The 22,948-nt window shown below is 42.6% G+C and overlaps 1 protein-coding gene across 4 annotated transcripts; it reads right to left on the minus strand.

The window, feature by feature from the left end:
• Positions 1 to 94: 94 nt before the first annotated feature.
• On the minus strand, positions 95 to 15,000 carry srek1 (splicing regulatory glutamine/lysine-rich protein 1). 4 transcript variants are annotated; one of them, XM_029650605.2, is made up of 12 exons: positions 14,749 to 14,999; positions 14,416 to 14,549; positions 11,988 to 12,118; positions 11,352 to 11,537; positions 10,694 to 10,872; positions 10,200 to 10,333; positions 9,789 to 9,903; positions 9,599 to 9,688; positions 9,072 to 9,215; positions 7,384 to 7,455; positions 7,045 to 7,171; positions 95 to 3,383 (listed from the first exon to the last, which is right to left on the minus strand). In XM_029650605.2, exons 1-12 carry the CDS (start codon positions 14,874 to 14,876, stop codon positions 3,222 to 3,224), a joined length of 1,602 nt encoding a protein of 533 aa, XP_029506465.1. In that variant the 5' UTR covers positions 14,877 to 14,999; the 3' UTR covers positions 95 to 3,221. The 4 variants fall into 4 exon arrangements, with proteins under 4 accessions (XP_029506465.1, XP_064873497.1, XP_064873496.1 ...); XM_065017425.1 differs by lacking the exon at positions 14,749 to 14,999 and adding an exon at positions 12,497 to 13,534 and having other exon boundaries at positions 14,416 to 14,505; XM_029650612.2 differs by having other exon boundaries at positions 3,293 to 3,383; positions 6,996 to 7,171; positions 14,749 to 15,000.
• Positions 15,001 to 22,948: the final 7,948 nt, after the last annotated feature.

A 22,948-nucleotide genomic window follows, 5' to 3' on the forward strand; every position in this document is an offset into this window, starting at 1 on the left:
CACTAACAAAGACATCAATATAATCTATAGCAGGCTTTTACCCCATGTTTCATATGGATTTGGTAATGGATTAAACAAATACCATCACATGGCATTACAAGTATAGTTGAGACTTATTTGACGCAAAGTCTCTTTATTGGATTTCTTTTGGTTAGGATAGTCTGAAATATAGTAGGTACTTTGTCAAAGGTACAGTTTCAGGACAAACATACAAAATAGAGAGAAAACATTGAAGCATTGTTTGCGATATCCTCTTTCATAATTTTCACACATTAGTTGCAAACATCTTTAACAAGTACATAAGAGTGAGCCAACACCTTTTTGTACACATGTTCTCTACAGTGTGTGTGTGTGTGATATATAAAACACACAATGCCTCCAGAAAGTATTCAGTCCTCTTGACTTTCTTCACATTTTGTTACGTTACAGCCTTATTTCTAAAATCAATTAAATAAAACAATTCCTCAGCAATCTACACACAATACCCCAAAATGACAAAGCGAAAACAGGTTTTTAGAAATGTTTGCAAATTTACATAAGTATTCAGACCCTTTGTTACGAGACTCAAAATTGAGCTCAGATGCATCCTGTTTGCCTTGATCATCCTTCAGATGTTTCTACAACTTGGAGTCCACCCATGATAAATTCAACGAGTTGGACATGATTTGGAAAGTCAAACCTGTCTATATAGAAAAGTCCCACAGTTGACAGTGCATGACATAGGAAAGACCAAGCCATAAGGTCGAAGGAATTGTCCGTAGAGCTCCGAGACAGGACTATGACGACGCACAGATCTGGGGAAAGGCACCAACATTTTTTTGCCGCATTGAAGGTCCCCAAGAACAGTGGCCTCCGTCATTATTAAAATGGTAGATGTTTGGACCTGGCCGCCCAGCCAAACTGAGCAATCAGGGGAGAAAGGCCTTGGTCAAGGAGGTGACCAAGAACCCGATGGTCACTCTGACAGAGCTCCACAGTTCCTCTGTGGAGATAGGAGAACCTTCCACAAAGACGAACATCTCTGCAGCACTCCACCAATCAGGCCTTTATGGTAGAGTGGCCAGACGGAACCTACTCCTCAGTAAAAGGTCCGACAGCCCACTTGGAGTTTGCCAAAATGCACCTAAAGGACTCAAGACCATGAGAATCAAGATTCTCTAGTCTGATGAAACCAGGATTGAACTCTTTGGCCTGAATGCCAAGCTTCACGTCTGGAGGAAAACTAACACCATCCCTACGATGAAGCATGGTGGTGGCAGCATCATACTGTGTGGATGTTTTTCAGAGGCAGCGAGACTATAGTCAGGATCGAGGCAAAGCTGAACAGAGCTAAGTACAGAGCGATCCTTGATGAAAAGTGCTGTGGAGCAAGTGAAGACCTCAGACTGGTGCAAAGGTTCACCTTCCAACAGGACAATGACCCTAAGCACACAGCCAAGACAACACAGGAGGGACAAGTCTCAATGTCCCTGAGAGGTTTAGCCAGAGCCCGAACCTGATCGAACATCTCTGGAGAGACCTGAAAATAGCTGTGCAGCAACGCTCCCCATACAACCTGACATAGCTTGAGAGGATCTGCAGAGAAGAATGGGAGAAACGCCCCAATACAGGTGTGCCACGCTTGGGACGTCATACCCAAGAAGACTCGAGGCTGTAATCACTGCCAAAGATGCTTCAACAAAGTACTGCGTAAAGGGTCTAAATACTTACGTAAAAGTGATTTCAATTTAAATGATAAATTAGCAACATTTTCTAAAAACCTATTTTTGCACTGTCATTATGGGGTATTGTGGGTAGATTGCTGAGGAAAAAAATAGTATTTATTACATTTTAGAATAAGGCTGTAACCTAACAAAATATGGAAAAAATTGAGGGGTCTGAATACTTTCCGAATGCATTATATGAATATAAAAAATACATTCTTTACACAATCCTTTCAAATGTCTCATGAATGTTGTGGATTGTTATATTTTTTTACCCTTCATTAAGACAATGTAAATGATAAAACAACTCAGATCAATGCCTTATGTATCTCTTAACTCTGCAAAAATTAGGTCCTTCAATCCAAAGCATAGATACTGTATACGTAAACACAATTTGGTGAGGAGAAAACCATGTTCACTCACTCCTGAATCAACTTGTACTACATACATACTCACTGCAACACATACATAGCTTTGATAAAAACTCTGGTTCAAAAGAAAATACTGCTGATAAATTGGAGCCAAATTGAACACTTTGTACTGCAGGGTTCCCCATGGCCACTGGGTTCATACAAAACACTGGAATCCATCACCACCAAACAAACGCAAAACTACAAATATAACTTAATTATGATTGGTAAAACTGAGATTTTATGAATATTACGCTTGCTGTTTGTATCCAAGACAACACCACTCATATCTAACAACTTTTCCCGATTGCTTAAGCAGAATACCAACACATCATCTTGCATCTCAATAACTTCATAAAGTTTATTATTAGTGTATTTTTGTACAATTTCAGTCTAGGCACTTTGACTTGTCTGCCAGGGAATTTTTTAACTCATTCCTATGTGTCAAGCAAGTTGAACCTCTGTATAATGTAGGGTTGGCATGCTGAACCATGAAGCTGGTTGAAGCCTTGAGAAAGGCCTTTCTAACAGCAACAGACACTAGACATCTTGCATTATAAGATCTTCCACATAATATTACTTTATAGAAATATTGATTTTGTAAGAATTTGTAAATAACAGCATTTCTTACATTGGGTGCAAACTAAGATATTGTGCACAAACAGACACCTTGCATCTAGTAGTAACCAAAATAGATGAAGTGTTGCACGATAGCACAAACACCAAATTAACCAAGAAACAGGAAATCAACCACAAGCATGTTATGTTCAACACAGTTCTTACTGTAGGAAAAGCACACATTCTCCACATCTATAAAAACAAGCTGTGCACGTTAAGGTCTATTTTCAATATGAATATCATGTGACAACAGATTCACAGCAATGGGCATAGGGGGTCAGCATTCTCTTATACGGTCTTACACTAAATACACACCAAGAAACTGGAACTAGGAAAATAATCAGATAAGATCTAATGGTTTTTGGCACACTTGTGCCAGCCTGGGGAACAGGAAGGGATGCATGTGTATGTTATACCAAGGTAAAGATCACAGGAGCTGGATACATAGTGGACTGTCTCGTTCCCATGGTTCTGCCTGGTTTCACACCCATCACTCAGTGCTGTCGGCGAGCGAGGCAGCGTCATCCTCTGTGTTTGTGTTGTAGCTGCCGTTGTGCTGGACGCAGGGTGATGTCAAACCCTCGCTTGGTGTGGCCGACCCCTCCCTGTCACTCTGGTAGTCCTTCTCCTTCCTGTCGTAGTCCCTTTCCACCTAATCAAAGGATCACGTTCAAAATTACATTTCAAATAGAGCAGGCCTGACTATACTAGGTGGATTAACAGAAAACAATAGGGCCACAGTGAAAACATTTAAGAGCTAAGGTTACTGACTATAGGACATCATGTCACTGTACTTTAGTTTGATTTATCCTTTGTTTAACCAGGAAAGTCACATGGAGATTGATATCTATATTTCAAGTACGCCCTGGCCAAGAAAACAGCACATTTAGTCACACACTCACCATAACACAGAACAGTGCATTCGGAAAGTATTCAGACCACTTGACTTTTTCCATATTGTTACGTTACAGCCTTACTCTAAAAATATAAATATCACATATACATAAAGTATTCAGACCCTTTACTCTGTACTTTTTTGTAGCACCTTTGACAGCAATTACAGCCTTGAGTCCTCTTTTGGGTATGATGTTACAAGCTTGGTACACCTCTCACAGATCCTTTCATGCTCTGTCAGGTTGGATGGTGAGTGTTACTGCACAGCTATTTTCAGGTCTTTCCAGAGATGATCAATCGGGTTCAAGTCCGGACTCCGGCTGGGCCACTCAAGGACATTCAGGGACGTGTCCCGAAGCCACTCCTGCGTTGTCTTGGCTGTGTGTTTAGGGTCGTTGTCCTGTTGGTAGGTGAACCTTCAACCCAGTCTGAGGTCCTGAGTGCTCTGGAGCAGGGTTTCATCAAGGACCTCTGTACTTTGCTCCATTCATCTTTAACTTGATCCTGACTAGTCACTCAGTCCCTGCCGCTGAAAAACATCCCCAAACCATGATGCTGCCACCACAATGCTTCACCGTAGGGATGGTGCCAGGTTTCCTCCAGATATGACGCTTGGCATTCAGGCCAAAGAGTTCAATCTTGGTTTCATCAGATCAGTGAATCTTGTTTCTCATGGTCTTGAGAGTCCTTTAGGAAAACTCCAAGCGGGCGGTCATGTGCTTTCTACTGATGAGTGGCTTCAGTATGGCCACTCTACCATAAAGGCCTGATTGGTGGAGTGCTGCAGAGATAGTTGTCCTTCTGGAAGGTTCTCCCATCTACACAGAAGAACTCTAGAGCTCTGTCAGAGTGACCATCGGGTTCTTGGTCATCTCCCTGACCAACGCCCTTCTTCCCCAATTGCTCAGTTTGGCCGGGCGGCCAGCCCTAGGAAGAGTCTTGGTGATTCCAAACTTCTATTTAAGAATGACGGAGGCCACTGTGTTCTTGGGGACCTTCAATGCTGCAGAAATGTTTTGGTACCCTTCCCCAGAGCTGAGGCTTGATACAATCCTGTCTCGGGGTCGAAGGAATTGTCCGTAGACCTCCATGGCTTGGTTTTTGTTCTGACATGCACTGTCAACTGTGGGACCTTATATAGACAGGTATGTGCCTTTCCAAATCATGTCCAATTAATTGAATTTACCACAAGTGGACTCCAATCAAGTTGAAGAAACATGTCAAGAATGATCAATGGAAAGAGGATGCACCTGAGCTCAATTTCAAGTCTCATAGCAAACGGTCTGAATACTAACAGTACAAGTCAAAAGTTGACACCTACTCATTCAAGGGTTTTTTCTTTATTTCTACACTGTATAATAATAGTGAATACATCACAACTATGAAATAACACCAATGGAATCATGTAGTATGCAAAAAGTAGCCACCTTTTGCCTTGCACAGTCTTGGCATTCTCTCAACCAGCTTCATGAGGTAGTCATCTGGAATGCATTTCAATTAACAGGTGTGCCTTGTTAAAAGTTAATTTGTGGAATTCCTTAATGCGTTTGAGACAATCAGTTGTGTTGTGACAAGGTAGGGGTGGTATACAGAAGATAGCCCTATTTGGTAAAAGACCAAGTCCATATTATGGCAACAACAGCTCAAATAAGCAAAAAGAAACGACAGTCCATCATTCATTCAAGACATGAAGGTCAGTCAATCCAGAAAACAACTGGAATGACAATCCAGAAAATGTATTCATGTGCAGTCACAAAAACCATCAAGTGCTCTGATGAAACTATCTCTCATGAGGACCGCCACAGGTAAGGAAGACCCAGAGTTACCTCTGCTGCAGTTCATTAGAATTACCAGCCTAGGAAATTGCAGCCCAAATAAATGCTTCAGAGTTCAAGTAACAGACACATCAACTGTTCAGAAGAGACTGCATGAAATCAGGCTGCAAAGAAACCACCACTAAAGGACACCAATAAGAAGAGATTTGCTTGGGCCAAGATACACAAGCAATGGACATTAGGTGGAAATCTGTCCTTTGGTCTGATGAGTCCAAATTTGAAAATGTTGGTTCCAACGCTGTGTCTTTGTGAGACGCAGTGTAGGTCAATGGAAGCACGGAGGAGGTGGTGTGATGGTGCTTTGCTAGTGACACGGTCTGTGATTGTTTTCAACAGGTCAATGACCCAACACACCTCCAGGCTGTGTAAGAACTATTTGACCAAGGAGGAGAGTGATGGAGTGCTGCATCAGATGACCTGGCTTCCACAATCACCTGACCTCAACCCAATTGAGATGGTTTGGGATGAGTTGGACTGCAGAGTGAAAGAAAAGCAGCCAACAAGTGCTCAGCATATGTGGGAACTCCTTCAAGACTGTTGGAAAGCATTCCAGGTGAAGCTGGTTGAGAGAATGCCAAGAGTGTGCAAAGCTGTCGTAAAGCCAAATGATGGCTACTTTGAAGAATCTCAAATGTAAAATATTTTGATTGGTTTAACACTATTTTGAAAAACCCTTGAATGAGTAAATGCATGACTGGTACTGTATGCAAAAAAATGTAGGTTATTATTTGTAAAAATGTTCGTTTGTCATTATGGGATAATGTGTGTAGATTGATGAGGGAAAAAAATAATTTAATCAATTTTAAAGTAAGGCTGTAACGTAACAAAATGTGGAAAAAGTGAAGGGGTCTGAATACTTTCCGAATGAACTGTACAATCCAAATTGTCATGTAAAAACATTGCAATCATTTGTCATAAAGAGTATAGAAAGAGCAGGAGTCATGGTAAAAACAACATTCTAGTGTGATTAAATCCTCAATTGTAATACAATTTTTGCAAAGAGTTACAGGATGGGGCAGCATGTGTAAATGCTCTCTTGCCAAACTCAGTCCTTACCTTTCAGTTTGCCTCACCTCAGACTATTGATCTGAACTACTCTATTGCACACCACATACTTTTTCTTGGTACTTCATACTTCAAATTAACACTAAAAACTACAAAGGGATATTGCAGGAAAGAATGGGCGAGGCCCAAAATCTCAAAACTAGAATATAGCTATGCGCAACATTGTTCATACTACACACACACACTGTACAAAACACTTGCAGTGGCAAGTCCCCCATGGTTGAAAGTCGCCAAACAAAGTTTACTGTGAGGAACCCCTAGTAAGCTGTCTGCAGATTGTTATCAATTCTGAAGAGTGGAGTTTCACAGAGATTTGATCTTTAGTGCAGTCAGTGAGAAGTAGGCCAGTGTTTTTCCGAGACAGGCTTGACGACGTGCAGATATTATGCTAATTACAGTGATAAGGACATTACCCTAAAGGACAATGATTATAGACACAAATACAGTCAACTTCTGACAAGTGCACTTACGGTCAGGAGTGGATTCAGAAGTCAGCAACTATAGCATTAGTCTTCTCACCTTCATAGGTTTGGCCTTGAGCTCAATCTTCTCTTTATCTCTGCTGCTCTTCTTCCCGGAGTTGGAACTCTCCCTCTTTTCCCTGCTGCCATCCCTTGCTTTCTCCCTCTTCTCGTCTTTCCTCCCTCTGCAAATGTAAATGTCAACACAACCCTTAATGAGCGACAGAGTAATGTCATCCAAAGCCTTGTTTGTGCAAATCTTCCAGAGACCATCATAATGCAAGATTTAAGTTACACATGTGTATCTCAAGTTAGGATTCCCACCCTATGGGCTTGGTTGTGGTGGTGCTGATTGTTGTGTTGAATGGTCCCGTTGTACTACATTGTTTTACTGTACCTCTTTGGTGAGGGAGACCTGGCTTTCCTTCTGGGACTCCTAGAACGATCCCTGCTCTTCCTTCTGTGGCCCCTGAAAATCATTTACACCAACATTTCTTAATATTAACTGGGAGTTTTAGTCAATATCGAGAGCTCTCAGACAGGCCTATGGATATTATTGTGTGTACATCAGTTCAGTCCTCATTTTATATAGTGTGTTAGCTGAACAAATAAGTCAATTTTTGTTTCATCAACAGGCCCTACCCTAATTTAAGATGTGTGCTTAACTATAAATCAATTAGAAAGGATTCAGCTTGATATACTATATACACTCAGTGGTCAGTTTATTATGTACGCCTCCATAACAGCCTGAATTCTTCAGTGCGTGGATTCCACAAGGTGTGGCATTAAAAACTTTGCTCTATTGGTATCAAGGGACCTAATGTGTGCCAGAAAAACATTCCCCACACCATTACACCACCAGCCTGTACCATTGACACCATGCAGGATGGGGCCATGTACTTATGCTGCTTACACCAAATCCTGACTCTGCCATCAGCATGACGCAACAGGAACCGGGATTCTTCAGACCAGGCAAAGTTTTTCCACTCCTCAAATCTCAGGGTTGGTGATCGCGTGCCCATAGCTGATAGGAGTGGAACCCTGTGTGGTCTGCTGCAATAGCCCATCAGTGATAAGGACTGACAAGTTCTGTTATCCGAGATGCCGTTCTGCACACCACTGTTGTACTGCACCATTATTTGCCTATTTGAGGCCCGTTTGTTAGCTTGCACAATTCTTGCCATTCTCCTTCGACCTCTCATCAACGAGCTGGACTGCCGCTTACTGGACGTTTTTTGTTGGTGCATCATTTACAGTAAACACTTGACACTGAGTGCAGTTACATGCACACAATAATAGCCAGATGAATATAATAATTAGATTAAAACGTTTACATGCTTTGCAAGAATAACAATTTCCTAATAATTCTGTTTACATGGACACATCTGAGGAAGGCACAGTGATGCCGAAACGTTGTTAGATACCCATTCAATTGCTGGGAGATTACACATGGAGTGTGCGACTTTCATTATTTTGATAGTTTATTCGCCATTAGTCAGCACCTCCACACAAACTATTATTCTGGGTGTGTGCAAGCTCATGTTTTTGTTATCTACATGGACACATCTGAAATCAGGCTACCTGATGGCACTCTGAAAATGCAGAAAATCACCAAGCAAAACAAACGTTCTACCAAGGTGAACATTTTATTTTTGGGAAGGATATTGGATTCTTAGTTCAAACATAAGAAGTTTGTATGTGAAAACAACTTCTACATTGAGTTGTTCTGAACACACTTTACTCGTGCTAGAGAGGGAGGCTCGTTCGGCTGCTGCTAGCACACGCACAGATCAAATACACAGCTGGAACACCCATTAACGTCTTTATATGTCCTTTTCACGCACTGGGGTGAAAAGCTCAGGAGGCTGGTAATTTTGAGATACTGGAACCAGTGGAAACAGTGCGCCCATTCTAACGTTCAATCGAACAGTTACAATGCCCGGCTGCCGGCTTTATATAACAAGCCAGGGCCACATGACTCACTGTCTGTAGAAGCTAACCATTTTTTGTGAAAGGGGTGATGTACCTAATAAACTGACAACTGAGTACATTCAGGAAGCATGTATAGTATGGTGTTCTGCTGACCTGCTCGTGCTCCTGGACCTTTGGGATGCACTGTAGCTTTTTGGAGGTGTTTTAGCCTTTTTCTCCTTCTGCCTCCTGTCCTCTATAACCCGAGATATATCCTCCTTTCCTCTCGTCCTCTGCTCCCTCTCTTTCCGCCTGTCCCTGCAGTACACAAGAAAGTGTGTCACTCCTTTCCTAGATGCCTTTGATCTGCAAGCTGGTACAAACCATGACAGAGAGACTGGAGCCTAGTGATTCAATGAGTAAACTCAACATCATACTGGCACTGCTGCTAAAACACAGTCCTCTAAGTATTTACCAAATGTTGGGTCCTGGCTTAAAGGTAAAGAAACAAAGAATGCACACCATTTAAGGTGATGTGCAGACTAACAAAATAAACTATACACATTTAAAATATACACATTTTTTTTAATGAACGCCATCCTCATGACTAAAGATTTCCTAACAGCTTTATTTGAGTTACAAAAGCCTTCAGGCTTATCTCAAGGTAAAATAGTTGGAACAACAGACTGCAGTAGTTCTACCGTGATCTGGAGCGCGAAAGTCTCTTGTGGATCCCCCGAGAGACGTGGGACTCGCTGACCTTGGGCCGCGACCTCTGAGAGAGCCTGCTTCTGGAGACGAGAAAGCAAAAAAGGGGAGAATTTATATTATTAGACCAAATCAAGTTCACTTTATTTGCCTGTGAGAGGAATTCTCCATCCTGGGCCGTACCTGTGCCTAGAATGGGACCGCTTCCTCCTCGTTCTCGAGCGGGAATGCGATCGTGACCGTGTTCTGGATCTCCTGGAACGTCGGGAGTGACTGGATGAGCGTTTCTTCACCTCCTCTGTAACAGGAAGTGATTGGTCAGACTAATCATACCAATCCATGTCTGTGAAAGACATCATGTGATGTTGAAACGTCACTCCTGTATCTATTCCTATACCTGTACTTCCATCTGCAGTAAAGCCTGAGCATTTTTATTGCTGACTAAGTCTGTGCCTGCCTTTGAGTTGTGCTTTTAAATAAATCCAATTTAGGATGCATTTGGCTCGGGCATAATCCTTTTCATACCATCCAACCATTTTCACACAAAAAAAGCTACAAGGGTACCCGTGAGGATGAGAGTGGTTGACCTCTGACCTGGCTCTACTATGATGGCGGCAATGGTGGACTGGGCCTCTCTGACCCTCTTCATTACGTCCTCCAGCTCCTTGGCTGCAGCCTGAGGGGTCAGCTCTGGGGGCTTCACAATGGCGTTGTTGGAATGATTAATCCTGACCAAAACACAACGTTATATCACATTAACGCAACTTAGTGAACATCAAGTCACAACACAGAAAGGCAAATCACCACAGACATGGAAAACAATTCACTTAAGAGGCATAAGACTTTCAATTGCTATGTTTGTCGATTCCAAAGACAGCACAGTATTGAGCAACGTGCGGTAGTACTACCACAAAAAATGTCAACTGGTCATTTAATTTGAATTTGGAGAGAAGCACAATCATCACAATCAATATTCCACAATAACAGTGAACAGGGTAACACATAGATGTATCTCCACTAATAATATTTTGAGACGAGATACACAACATATAACGTTTTCTATAGAATAAAAACGTTATGAGACTTACTTCAAGGGTCTGTCTCCGAACATGACTCCGTTAAAGGTCAGCGCTCTGGACACTGAATCCTGGTCGGCAAACTCCACGAAGGCGAAGCGTGTGGGCTGCGTCTCGTCCCCCGCCATGCGCACAAACTTTACGTCGCCCACCTGCTTAAAGAATTCCAGCAGCTGCTCTGCAGTAGTGGTCTACGGAGGGAGAAGAGAGCACATTTTAACATTAATGCAATAAGATACAGGTATAGGATCTTAATGCGATCACTATTTTATTGATGAGAATTTGTAGTGTATTCAATGTTAAAAAAAGGCTTCTAAAGCCTTAAAAACGTCAGACTTGATTTGCCCTAATGTAAAATTGATCAACCCCTGAAACAATATCCATGAATTATAATCCATATAATAATTCAAATTTCCTGTTGCAGCAGAATAATTTTCCTACTGTAGCAAACTGGCTCAAATTAAGATCTTACATCTGTAACCGTCATAAGATTATGGCATCATCCTATGACAGATGATAACACTTAATATAACAGAGAAAGAGCTTCATCCAAGTGCTATATCCTAACTTGACTTTTGAGCTTAAATCATGCATTCAGGTCAATGGGAAATATATATGAAAATGTGAATAGCTGTCACAGAACTTCAGTTACTCTTAGGGTCCCTGTTACCTGCGAGTTGAGGTTGCCAACGTAGACAGTCCTTCTGATCTCGTTCACCTTGGAGGGATCCACGTTCCCCATGAGGGGGGGCTGGGCGGAGGACGACACCCCACCTGCTCCAGTCACAGCCAGGGCCGACACTGCAGGGTCCAGGGCAGCTGGCAATGCCGCCAGGCTCACAATAGGGACGCTCAGCTGCAGCAGTAACACAAACAGAGCAAGGATTACTAGGCAGATGGAGAGGTGGAATAAAGATTGAGAGATTTTCAGGTAAGATGTACCGCACATAGAAACAGTTTGATGATATCTTTAGGTTTGATTGCCATTTGTTCCATTCTGAAAATAAAAGGCCCAAATGTTGCACAGGTGCTATAGAGCTTAATAAATATGTCTGTGGTAAAGCAATACACCTCCTACTGATCAAAAATTGTATAGCACAGTGTTTCTCAATCTTTTTTGTACCAGAGGCTTGGCAAGCTATGGCACTTCTTGAAAGACTACTTATATTAAAACTAACACTTGAGAACTGACTAAATATTTGTCACAACTATTCTGTGGGACCAGTCAGCAACATCCCAGAGACCAAAGTTGGTCTGTGGACTGGAATTTGAGCACCCTGGTACGGTCTATTAATCCCAAACTCACAGTCTGTATGGGGGCCGAGGTGGGAAGGGGCAGCAGGCCGGCGCCTGGCATCAGGCTGGGTACAGCAGGAACAGCAGGGGGGGCAGCAGGTGCCAAGAGAGACAAGGCCTTGGCTTCTTCTGGGATCTTCCCTGTGGGACAAGGCGAGGAGTTAAAGCAGGTCATGGCAGGAAACAACCCTTCTGCGTCCTCTATGACTGCAGTATTATAGCCCCAGTATTCTAGAGAGAGAGAGAACATTCCTTCTTCATACAAAGACCTAGCTCTATTGGCTAGTTACTGAGGAGTCTAAGAGCCGATGCTAAAAAAAGGTTGAGCATCCACAGTGAGGTTTCCCTCTACTTCTCAAATTTACTGTAATAAGTCAGTCATTTAGCATTCAGGCTATGAACAGACAAAAACGTTAACATGACTTCTTCCTCACAAACGAAAGGGAAATCCTGATTTTTGTCCTCTTTTTTTCATAGATTCAAAAAATAATGCAGAGAACACTTTGAGGTATGGGTCACCTGTACTGGAAACATATTGGTCATGAACCATACGATAGCAAGCATGGGCGCTTTTCCCGTAGGGCGATCGTTTCGCAGTGTTGGAAAGGAGTGCAACACAAGACAACCGTTCATGATGGCTGCATCACTAATAGCACACAGAACATCAGATACAGAAAAGAAGAACATTTTTTAAGAATCTTGAGAAATTCCCAAACGTTAACCAAAACTTAAAACCTAAAAACAACGGATTTGAAATCTTTCACTTTCTTATTACTGGTTCAATCTGCCGTTCCTGAATGGAAGAGGGGAAAGGCGCAGTGGGTCTTTCAATTAATCTAGTGGCTTTGTTTTTGAGAAGAAAAAAAACAATTACAATAATTTAAGGCTTAAGGGCAAAATAAATAAAAAGTCCATGTAATCAAATTCTTATACTATCAGTATAAGCATTATGTTACCAATGTAAAGGTTCTATTCTATTCTACTACTTATAAGTTAATGATACTTTTTCCTAGTGAGTTTAAGGTTTAGATGAGCCCTATATTTGAAATCCTAACCATAGACGAAGAGCAGGAGACAAAGAAAGTAAAATGTGTTAGTCATCTTCATGGCAGCCCATGTGTGATACACATTCCACCTGGGTGCCATGGCAACCTGGACAGAACTCAATCACAGACTGGAAGGAGAGAGAGAGAATGAGCGAAAGAAAGAAAGAGAAGAGGTGAGAGAAAGAGAGAGGAAAAAAGAAAAACCCAAAATAATAAACGGAAAAACAATATGCTAGGAATAATGCAATAGTGTAGCTAGAGTCTAGAGGGAGCAGACAAGGCAAGGGACAACATGTGAAAGTAAAAACTAAAAGAAACCAACCAAAAAAAAGAAAGAAAAGAAAGATAAATAAAAAGAGACAAGGTGTCCATCTTGGAAGGTTCAGCGGGCTTATTCTCCTTGGTCACATTCCCCCCTTGAAGGCAGCGGTGGCCCCAGCGGGGATAGTGGCTTGGAAAACAATGCCTGACTCAGGCTAGTGTAGTGTAACAGCTGGGCCAGTCTAGTCATCTGATATGCACACATAATCACACAGAAAAAACATACAAAACCAAATTAATAAACTCAGTAGCCATCCAGCACTAAGTTAACGTGGACAAAAAAGCATTTCAAGTGAGAGAATCGGTTAGATAAGGTGAGACCACTTTTTTTTCTTTTTTTTGAGAAGCTATACGCTAAATAATGGAACAAGAGAAGGTTCTAGAAGACAGGGAGATTAAGCAAAAAAAAAAAAAAAAAAAATGAAACAAAATAAAGAGAGAAAAGAAGTAGTTAATTATTTATTATGTTATTCTACCATATCCTTGAAATCACCTCCATATCACTATGCATTATACCCATAACAATCACGTCAACCTTTGTCATGAACATCAGAATCCGAGTCAAGTGTTATTTCGCAAGAATATGGATGATGTATTGCCAGACCAGCATAAACTGTCATTGAATACAGTGAGGTGGTACTAGTCTATGATGTTACTCTAAGTGTCTACTCCTGCTACTACAATGTGCCTTCCATGGTCCGTGCAAATGATCATGTTATTTTCATATTGTGTATAGCCCCATGACAAAACACACTGCTTATATCTAGCTAGTTGTGACAGGTGCTTAGGATAAATTGAGTGCTCATTGTGGATTAGGCCATCTTGGATCTGGGATACAGTGCAAGTGTGAAAGTGCATTTGTGTTGATGTGTATTCCTAATGGAAACCAACACAGCAAAACAGTGGAAAGAAACACTTGCATGTACCTGCTATTTGAATGTAGGATACTAACGTTAGAATTTCAGCGGTTTCACGAACCAATAGACAACACAATTTCACAGGAAGTGTGTTGACTACACAAAACACTCATTATGTCAACATCATCACTTGAATGAGTTTGGGCATACTCACCTTCTGCACATGGGACTACGATCAAAGCTCTGTCAATAAATACAGTGTTGGTTAAATGTTGCGCCACGCCAACACTGGAAGGCTCTCGATACTTTATGTAACATACTTTGGACGAGAAGGGGAGTGGTGCATTGCTGTAAGAGAACACAGACATGTATTAGAAATTACATGGATGTTGAATGAACACAGTTTACAAGTCAACGTTAGTTATACATGCCTAGCTATCTACATTAAGTAAACTCCGGTATCTAGCTGCACCAATGGTAAACGTGCGGAGTAGGCCCTTGATCCTGGGTGTTTCTTTATTAGGCATGCCGAATTGATAGCGCTTACTCCGGGGGGTAAAGACGTAACTCCTCGACGTCCCCAAGAAAGCCGAAGAGAGTGCGCATCTGCTCACTACTCACGGCAGACGACAGATTGGTGATTTGAATGACAGCGGTGCCTGGAATTCCACTCATTTTTCGAAATGCTTCCTCTTGAAAATGTACAGGAAATCGTATTTTATGACTATCCGAACGTTAATTCTAGAAAACGGTTACAGGGGCAGCAAAGACAGTACCACAGACAGAACAGTGAGCCAGACGTTTCACCGGATGTATAAATCTGAAGCATCCGTTTGGCGTGTCCCACTCACAACCAAATATGGTGGTGAGGGGAAGCGGCTGTGGGGAAGTGGCGGCTGTGAGAGAAGATGGAGCGAGAAGGATTTTGGACGATAGTCTGCTAATTTTCTCATCAATGAAACATTTGAGTTTAATACTGTTAAGAAAACTACAATCTGTTACGAAGTGGATTACATTTTGTAGACTTTACCCTTTGCGGGTAAAGTTTCCCCCCAAAATGGCGTTGTTTAAAAGGAGTGCAAGGGCGAAATTAGCAATTGCACACACGCACTTCACAGAGTAGGCGTTCCCTAACGGAAATATGCAAACACATGTTAGAACGGGCCAATATAATCTCCCTAGCTCGTGCTTGGCTCTGCCTACTTCCTTGTTTGATTAATTTGCTCCCATTGGAATCGACATACTATGGTCAATCTTGGGTTAGTTTAGCAAATCTTTGACAGTAAATGCTGAAAGATCTTGATGTCTCCACCGATTGCTGTGCGAACAGCGCCTTCATGTGTCAAGGATGTCTAACATCAAGGGTCTTTCTTCAATTAGATTTCATCACCAGACTGCGTCCTCTCTCCTATTGAAAAAAGCCCCAGTCAATCGAGGAGAGTGGACGTGGATGGAAATGCTTTTGCTTGAAATGAGGCGGTCCTTCTCTGCTCGGAGCATCATTAGGCAAATTAAGTTAACAGGGATGCATCCCAAAATAAATGTGTAAAGTGCAAAAAAATTGTTGTGCAAGACATTTTATAGATAAAACAATAAGTAGAATATTGTTTTTAAAAGCGTTTTTCTCTGATGAAACAAAAGCCGATTCAAAGGGGGTGTGGAAAATTTAAATATGATTCTGCAGTAGAATACACATGAGTATCCTCGATAAAAGGTGGCTATCGAGGAGGGGAGAACACTTCCGTTTGCCTACTAACAAACTGTAGGTTTTCACTCTAACCCTAGTTGTGACTAACTTGATTCAGTTTATCAGATGTGCTAGATTAGGGTTGGAGCGAAAACCTACAGTACGGTAGCTCTCCAGGAACACGTTTGGAGAGCCCTGAGTTAGACGGTTTTGATTAAGCGGTGTTATGTAGCACTATATTTGAGCACTCCAATATAGTATCCTTCCACGCGGCAGAATACATTCCGAGTAAGGATTTCACATTAGTCCCGTGTCCCAGGTAGTGCTGAGGCTGCTGCTGACCCCCTTAGATAGCTGCTACCGCACAACTTCCACCTCTTGCTTTTCTCTCGGCACATTCCAGAGAGGATTGCTTGTTAAGAGTGCTATGTTAGAGTGTATAAGCACAGAAGTATACCTGCAGCTATTCAATAGCTTGGAGCAAGCTAACTAGCTAGCCTCTCCATCTGGGTGGCCTGCTGTCAGTCCCACTGGGTTTGACTTGTGCCTTCTTGTTTGGGTTTTGTCCTTGTTTTAATTACTTGTGACAGTGTTCGAATTTGGGCAATACTCGGTTTGGTCGACCAGTATTGCGGCGGTTAGGGTTTTTCTTAAGCCGGATGTACACCACACAATTTTGGCTCCGATTTAGCTGTCCCAGACAAGTTTTTGAGATCGGAGACAACCCCCCATGTTGTTGCCGCCTTGCGACGCGTGGCCATGAATGACACTCGTTTAATGTGAGCGGGTCAGAAAAGCAATCTGGGGCTACCGATCCGGTCTTTGAGCAGTCCCTGACGTCCCGATATTTTCAAACATGTTTGTTGTTATCAGCACAAAACCTGCAATGCTCTTATAATGTGAGATGTGCAACGACACGTTTTGAGACCGTGATCAGCAATAGCCAATGAGAGCTCACCAGAGAAGAAGCCAGTGAGATGATGACGATGTTTCGCATCCCCTGGAATGTGTAGAGTAGACACTCGAGTAGGAGAGATTACTATTAGTATGCGTTTGTACTTGCCTTTATCCAAGAGCCACAGAGTAAAATTGTTTCAGCTCTGAAGTTCACAAGCAATGCTATTCAATTAAAAATGTTGGCTCGAAATTTCAACTCCTTTGAGGCTGCTTTGAGCCACAACTCGTTCTAGCTACTTTAACAATCTAATCACATCATTGTTTTGGCGAGACAGCGTGGTGGTATGGAGAATCCTCACGACCAAGTAAAGAATCTTACAGTGTGTGACACCCTGTCTGTGCCAGACTGGCACCACTACGTTGGCAAGACAAACAACTACAGGAAAGATGGTTGTTTAATGTGAGTGACTCAGCGAGTGTGGAGAACGCATAAAACATACATTTGAGAAGCATTCCAGTAAATGCTGTACTGTCACTGCAGATGCCGGATTGACCATGCAGAGCATTTTAATGGCACCACACCCATATTTTTTAACAATGTGGAGGGCTCCTCATTGACATGATTGGTTAATGGTTGGTGGCAATGGTAGGTCCTGTATAAACACAAACTCACTTCCTTGAGAACTTCCTTCACAATAGCTCTGCGAAGTGCAAGAAGTATGAATACCATGACTCATGCAGAGGCCGTATTGTCAGAAATGCTGTATGGCCAATGCAGAACCTAGATTGACCATGCAGAGCCTTTAGGTGTTGCAAGGCACACCAAGATTTCATCTCTCACAGGGCACAGAAATCTTGCCTAAACACTTGTGTTCAACCGTGAACCAACTATGCAAAATAGATAGCTTAATGAGAGGTGACCATTGCAGGACTGAGCACAATTATAAACACACTTTCTCTAAAGTCCTGCCAACCTCAAACCCCATGTATAAAGAAAGAAATATGTTATAAACGTGGTGTCAGTACAGCCGACCCACACGTTTGAAGCAAGAAATAAACTATAGGCATGTGTGAGTTACAATGCCCTGCCCCTTCACGGTCAAGCAGTTCACACTCCAGTCATGTCTCCTCTCCTTTAGATAGTGTATGAGACAATGGCTGATACTGTAGGTCCGTAGTAATCTTTACTATTATACAGTATTGCGCAGTGTTTACTATAGACATAGTACACTGCTCAAAAAACTAAAGGGAACACTAAAATAACACATCCTAGATCTGAATGAATTAAATATTCTTATGAAATACTTTTTTCTTTACATAGTTGAATGTGCTGACAACAAAATCACACACAAATTATCAATGGGAATCAAATTTATCAACCCATGGAGGTCTGGATTTGGAGTCACACTCAAAATTAAAGTGGAAAACCACACTACAGGCTGATCCAACTTTGATGTAATGTCCTTAAAACAAGTCAAAATGAGGCTCAGTAGTGTGTGTGGCCTCCACGTGCCTGTATGACCTCCCTACAATGCCTGGGCATGCTCCTGATGAGGTGGTGGATGGTCTCCTGAGGGATCTCCTCCCAGACCTGGACTAAAGCATCCGCCAACTCCTGGACAGTCTGTGGAGCAACGTGGCGTTGGTGGATGGAGCGAGACATGATGTCCCAGATGTGCTCAATTGGATTAAGGTCTGGGGAACGGGCGGGCCAGTCCATGGCATCAATGCCTTCCTCTTGCAGGAACTGCTGACACACTCCAGCCACATGAGGTCTAGCATTGTCTTGCATTAGGAGGAACCCAGGGCCAACCACACCAGCATATGGTCTCACAAGGGGTCTGAGGATCTCATCTCGGTACCTAATGGCAGTCAGGCTACCTCTAGCGAGCACATGGGGGGCTGTGCGGCCCCCCAAAGAAATGCCACCCCACACCATGACTGACCCACCGCCAAACCGGTCATGCTGGAGGATGTTGCAGGCAGCAGAACGTTCTCCACGGCGTCTCCAGACTCTGTCACATCTGTCACATGTGCTCAGTGTGAACCTGCTTTCATCTGTGAAGAGCACAGGGCGCCAGTGGCGAATTTGCCAATCTCCGTGTTCTCTGGCAAATGCCAAACGTCCTGTACGGTGTTGGGCTGTAAGCACAACCCCCATCTGTGGATGTCGGGCCCTCATACCACCCTCATGGAGTCTGTTTCTGACCGTTTGAGAAGACACATGCACATTTGTGGCCTGCTGGAGGTAATTTTGCAGGGCTCTGGCAGTGCTCCTCCTGCTCCTCCTTGCACAAAGGCGGAGGTAGCGGTCCTGCTGCTGGGTTGTTGCCCTCCTACGGCCTCCTCCACGTCTCCTGATGTACTGGCCTGTCTCCTGGTAGCGCCTCCATGCTCTGGACACTACGCTGACAGACACAGCAAACCTTCTTGCCACAGCTCGCATTGATGTGCCATCCTGGATGAGCTGCACTACCTGAGCCACTTGTGTGGGTTGTACACTCCGTCTCATGCTACCACTAGAGTGAAAGCACCGCCAGCATTCAAAAGTGACCAAAACATCAGCCAGGAAGCATAGGAACTGAGAAGTGGTCTGTGGTCACCACCTGCAGAACCACTCCTTTATTGGGGTGTCTTGCTAATTGCCTTTAATTTCCAACTGTTGTCTATTCCATTTGCACAACAGCATGTGACATTTATTGTCAATCAGTGTTGCTTCCTAAGTGGACAGTTTGATTTCACAGAAGTGTGATTGACTTGGAGTTACATTGTGTTGTTTAAGTGTTCCCTTTATTTTTTTGAGCAGTGTATATTACGCTGTTAGCAGAATTTTTTCCACTAGGAAAAGCTACAGCTATTATGTCTCCTCCTTCAGATAGTGTTTGAGACAAAGGCTGATACTGTCGATCTCAATGCAAATAGTACAGGTAGCCATTTGATTAGCTGTTCAGAAGTCTTATGACTTGAGGCTTTAAGAAGCCTTTTGGACCTAGACTTGGTGATTTGGTACCACTTGCCTTGCGGTAGCAGAGCGAACAGTCTATGAGTAGGATGGCTGGAGTCTTTGGCAAATTGTAGGGCCTTCCCCTGACACTGCCTGGTTTACAGGTCCTGGATGGCAGGACGTTTGGCCCCAGTGATGTACTGGGCCGTACGCACTACCCTCAGTAGCGCGTAGTGGTCGGAGGCTGAGCAGTTGCCATACCAGGCAGTGATGCAATCACCAATGCTCTCGATGGTGCAGCTGTAGAACCTTTGAGCTATTACACTGCGTTCTTGCACAGTGTTTAGCTGGGGTTACTCATTTCCTGTTGTACTTACAGTTAAGACGGTAACTATCCTAGTTTCTCTTGGAAACCCACATCTCAGCTCTATTACACTGAGGGTTAGTATTTGTTAGCATGGTTTAACTTGGGTCAAACGTTTTGTGTAGCCTTCCACAAGCTTGCCACAATAAGTTGGGTGAATTTTGTCCCATTCCTCCTGACAGAGCTGGTGTAATTGAGTCAGGTTTGTAGGCCTCCTTGCTCACACACACTTTTTCAGTTCTGCCCACCCATTTTCTATAAGATTGAGGTCAGGGCTTTGTGATGGCCACTCCAATACCTTGACTTTGTTGTCCTTAAGCCATTTTGCCACAACTTTGGAAGTATGCTTGGGGTCATTGTCCATTTGGAAGACCCATTTGCAACCAAGCTTTAAGTTCCTGACTGATGTCTTGAGATGTTGCTTCAATATATCCACATAATTTTCTACCTCATGATGCCATCTATTTTGTGAAGTGCACCAGTCCCTCCCGCAGCAAAGCACCCCCACAACATGATGTTGCCACCCCCATGCTTCACGGTTGGGATGGTGTTCTTCGGCTTGCAAGCCTCCCCCTTTTTCCTCCAAACATAACAATGGTCATTATGGCCAAACAGTTCTATTTTTGTTTCATCAAATCAGAGGACATTTCTCCAAAAAGTACGATCTTTGTCCCCATGTGCAGTTACAAACCGTAGTCTGGCTTTTTTATGGCGGTTTTGGAGCAGTGGCTTCTACCTTGCTGAGCGGCCTTTCAGGTTATGTCGATATAGGACTTGTTTTACTGTGGGTAGATACTTTTGTACCTGATTTCTCCAGCATCTTTACAAGGTCCTTTGCTGTTGTTCTGGGATTGATTTGCACTTTTCACACAAAAGTACATTCCTTTCTTGTAGACAGAACGCATCTCCTTCCTGAGCGGTATGACGGCTGCGTGGTCCCATGGTGTTTATACTTGAGTACTAATTGTTTGTATAGATGAACATAGTATCTTCAGGCGTTTGGAATTTGCTCCCAAGGATGAACCAGACTTGTGGAGGTCTACAATGTTTTATCTGAGGTCTTGGCTGATTTCTTTTGATTTTCCCATGCAGTCAAGCAAAGAGGCACTGAGTTTGAAGGTAGGCCTTGAAATACATCCACAGGTACACCTCCAATTGACTCAAATGATGTCAATTAGCCTATCAGCAGCGTCTAAAGCCATTACATAATTTTCTGGAATTTTCCAAGCTGTTTAAAGGCACAGTCAACTTAGTGTATGTACACTTCTGATCCACTGGAATTGTGATACAGTGAATTATAAGTGAAATAATCTGTAAACAATAATCTGTAAAATAATCTGTAAACTGTTGGAAAAATTACCTGTGTCATGCACAAAGTAGATGTCCTAACCGACTTGCAAAAACTATAGTTTGTTAACAAGAAATTTGTGTAGTGGTTGAAAAACAAGTTTTAATGACTCCAACCTAAGTGTATGTAAACCGCCGACTTCAACTTGATTTATGATTTATTTATCCGTTATTTTACCAGGTAAGTTGACTGAGAACACGTTCCATTTGCAGCAACGACCTGGGGAATAGTTACAGGGGAGAGGAGGGGGATGAATGAGCCAATTGTAAACTGGAGATTATTAGGTGACCGTGATGGTTTGAGGGTCAGATTGGGAATTTAGCCAGGACACCGGGGTTAACACCCCTACTCTTACGATAAGTGCCATGGGATCTTTAGTGACATCAAAGAGTCAGGACACCCGTTTAACGTCCCATCCAAAAGACAGCACCCTACACAGGGCAATGTCCCCAATCACTGCCCTGGGGCATTGGGATATTTTTTTAGACCAGAAGAAAGAGTACCTCCTACTGGCCCTCCAACACCACTTCCAGCAGCATCTGGTCTCCCATCCAGGGACTGACCAGGACCAACCCTGCTTAGCTTCAGAAGCAAGCTAGCAGTGGTATGCAGGGTGGTATGCTGCTGGCAAACTGTATCTGAATATAAGAAATAATGAGCATGACCCCAAGAAATCTTATTAGATTTTGAAAAGTGTGTAAGTAAGTAGTACCTGTAACTGGGCTGTACTCATGGTTGATGTTTGTGTAGACTTTGGTGAAGTTCAGAGTGGTTGCACCACTTAGGGGTCCTACATACGTTGATTAAGTTCTCAAACTGGCAGAGAATGCCACCTTTGGTCTTTATTTTATTTTTATTTCACCTTTATTTAACCAGGTAGGCCAGTTGAGAACAAGTTCTCATTTACAACTGCGACGACCTGGTCTGTCTGTTAACACAACAGATTAACATGTTTATTTTCAATAACTAAACTGTACCTCTGTACAGTAGAATCAAGCACATAATATACTGTGTTACTGTTATGTGGTCCATGTCTGTCACGGTGGACCTGAGATTCCAACCAGTGTTACCATCACACCATTCAATACCTTCAATACTGTTGAGGTATAGAGCCCAAGGGATTGTTTAAAGAGTTACTTATGCTACATTTTGAGAGGTAAATTAATGAAATGATCCTACACACTACTACAGTATAATAAGAAATAGAAACAATCAGACATTAACATACATGGTAACAGATAATGATACTATAACTATTGGATGACAATAATAGGTTAGTTAAATAATATATGACAAGGCTCTGAATGTCTGTCTACAGAGGTGTTGCTAACAACTTCTAATGACATATCCACAACTAGTCAGAATATTTTTCTGTTTACAAGGGTCAATTGTTGTGGGTAGAATTAGTTGGGGAACAAAAGGCATCTTGTCACAGTATAAAAAGTATCTTACCCGCATTCTCTCTCTGTAGCTCTTCCATCTCTTCTCACTGGCTGTCACTCTGGCT

This window comes from Oncorhynchus nerka, linkage group LG4 (genome assembly GCF_034236695.1).
Source record: "Oncorhynchus nerka isolate Pitt River linkage group LG4, Oner_Uvic_2.0, whole genome shotgun sequence".
In the NCBI taxonomy this organism is placed as follows: domain Eukaryota; kingdom Metazoa; phylum Chordata; class Actinopteri; order Salmoniformes; family Salmonidae; genus Oncorhynchus; species Oncorhynchus nerka.

What these genes read in the sequence shown, in the direction of transcription:
- srek1 (XM_029650605.2), bottom strand. Translation starts at nt 14,876, where the DNA reads ATGAGTGGAATTCCAGGCACCGCTGTCATTCAAATCACCAATCTGTCG. An exon ending in TTCGGAGACAGACCCTTGAA is followed by an intron (nt 10,334 to 10,693) that starts GTAAGTCTCATA and finishes TGTTTTGGTCAG; the next exon opens with GATTAATCATTCCAACAACG. An exon ending in AGGTCCAGGAGCACGAGCAG is followed by an intron (nt 7,456 to 9,071) that starts GTCAGCAGAACA and finishes AATGATTTTCAG; the next exon opens with GGGCCACAGAAGGAAGAGCA.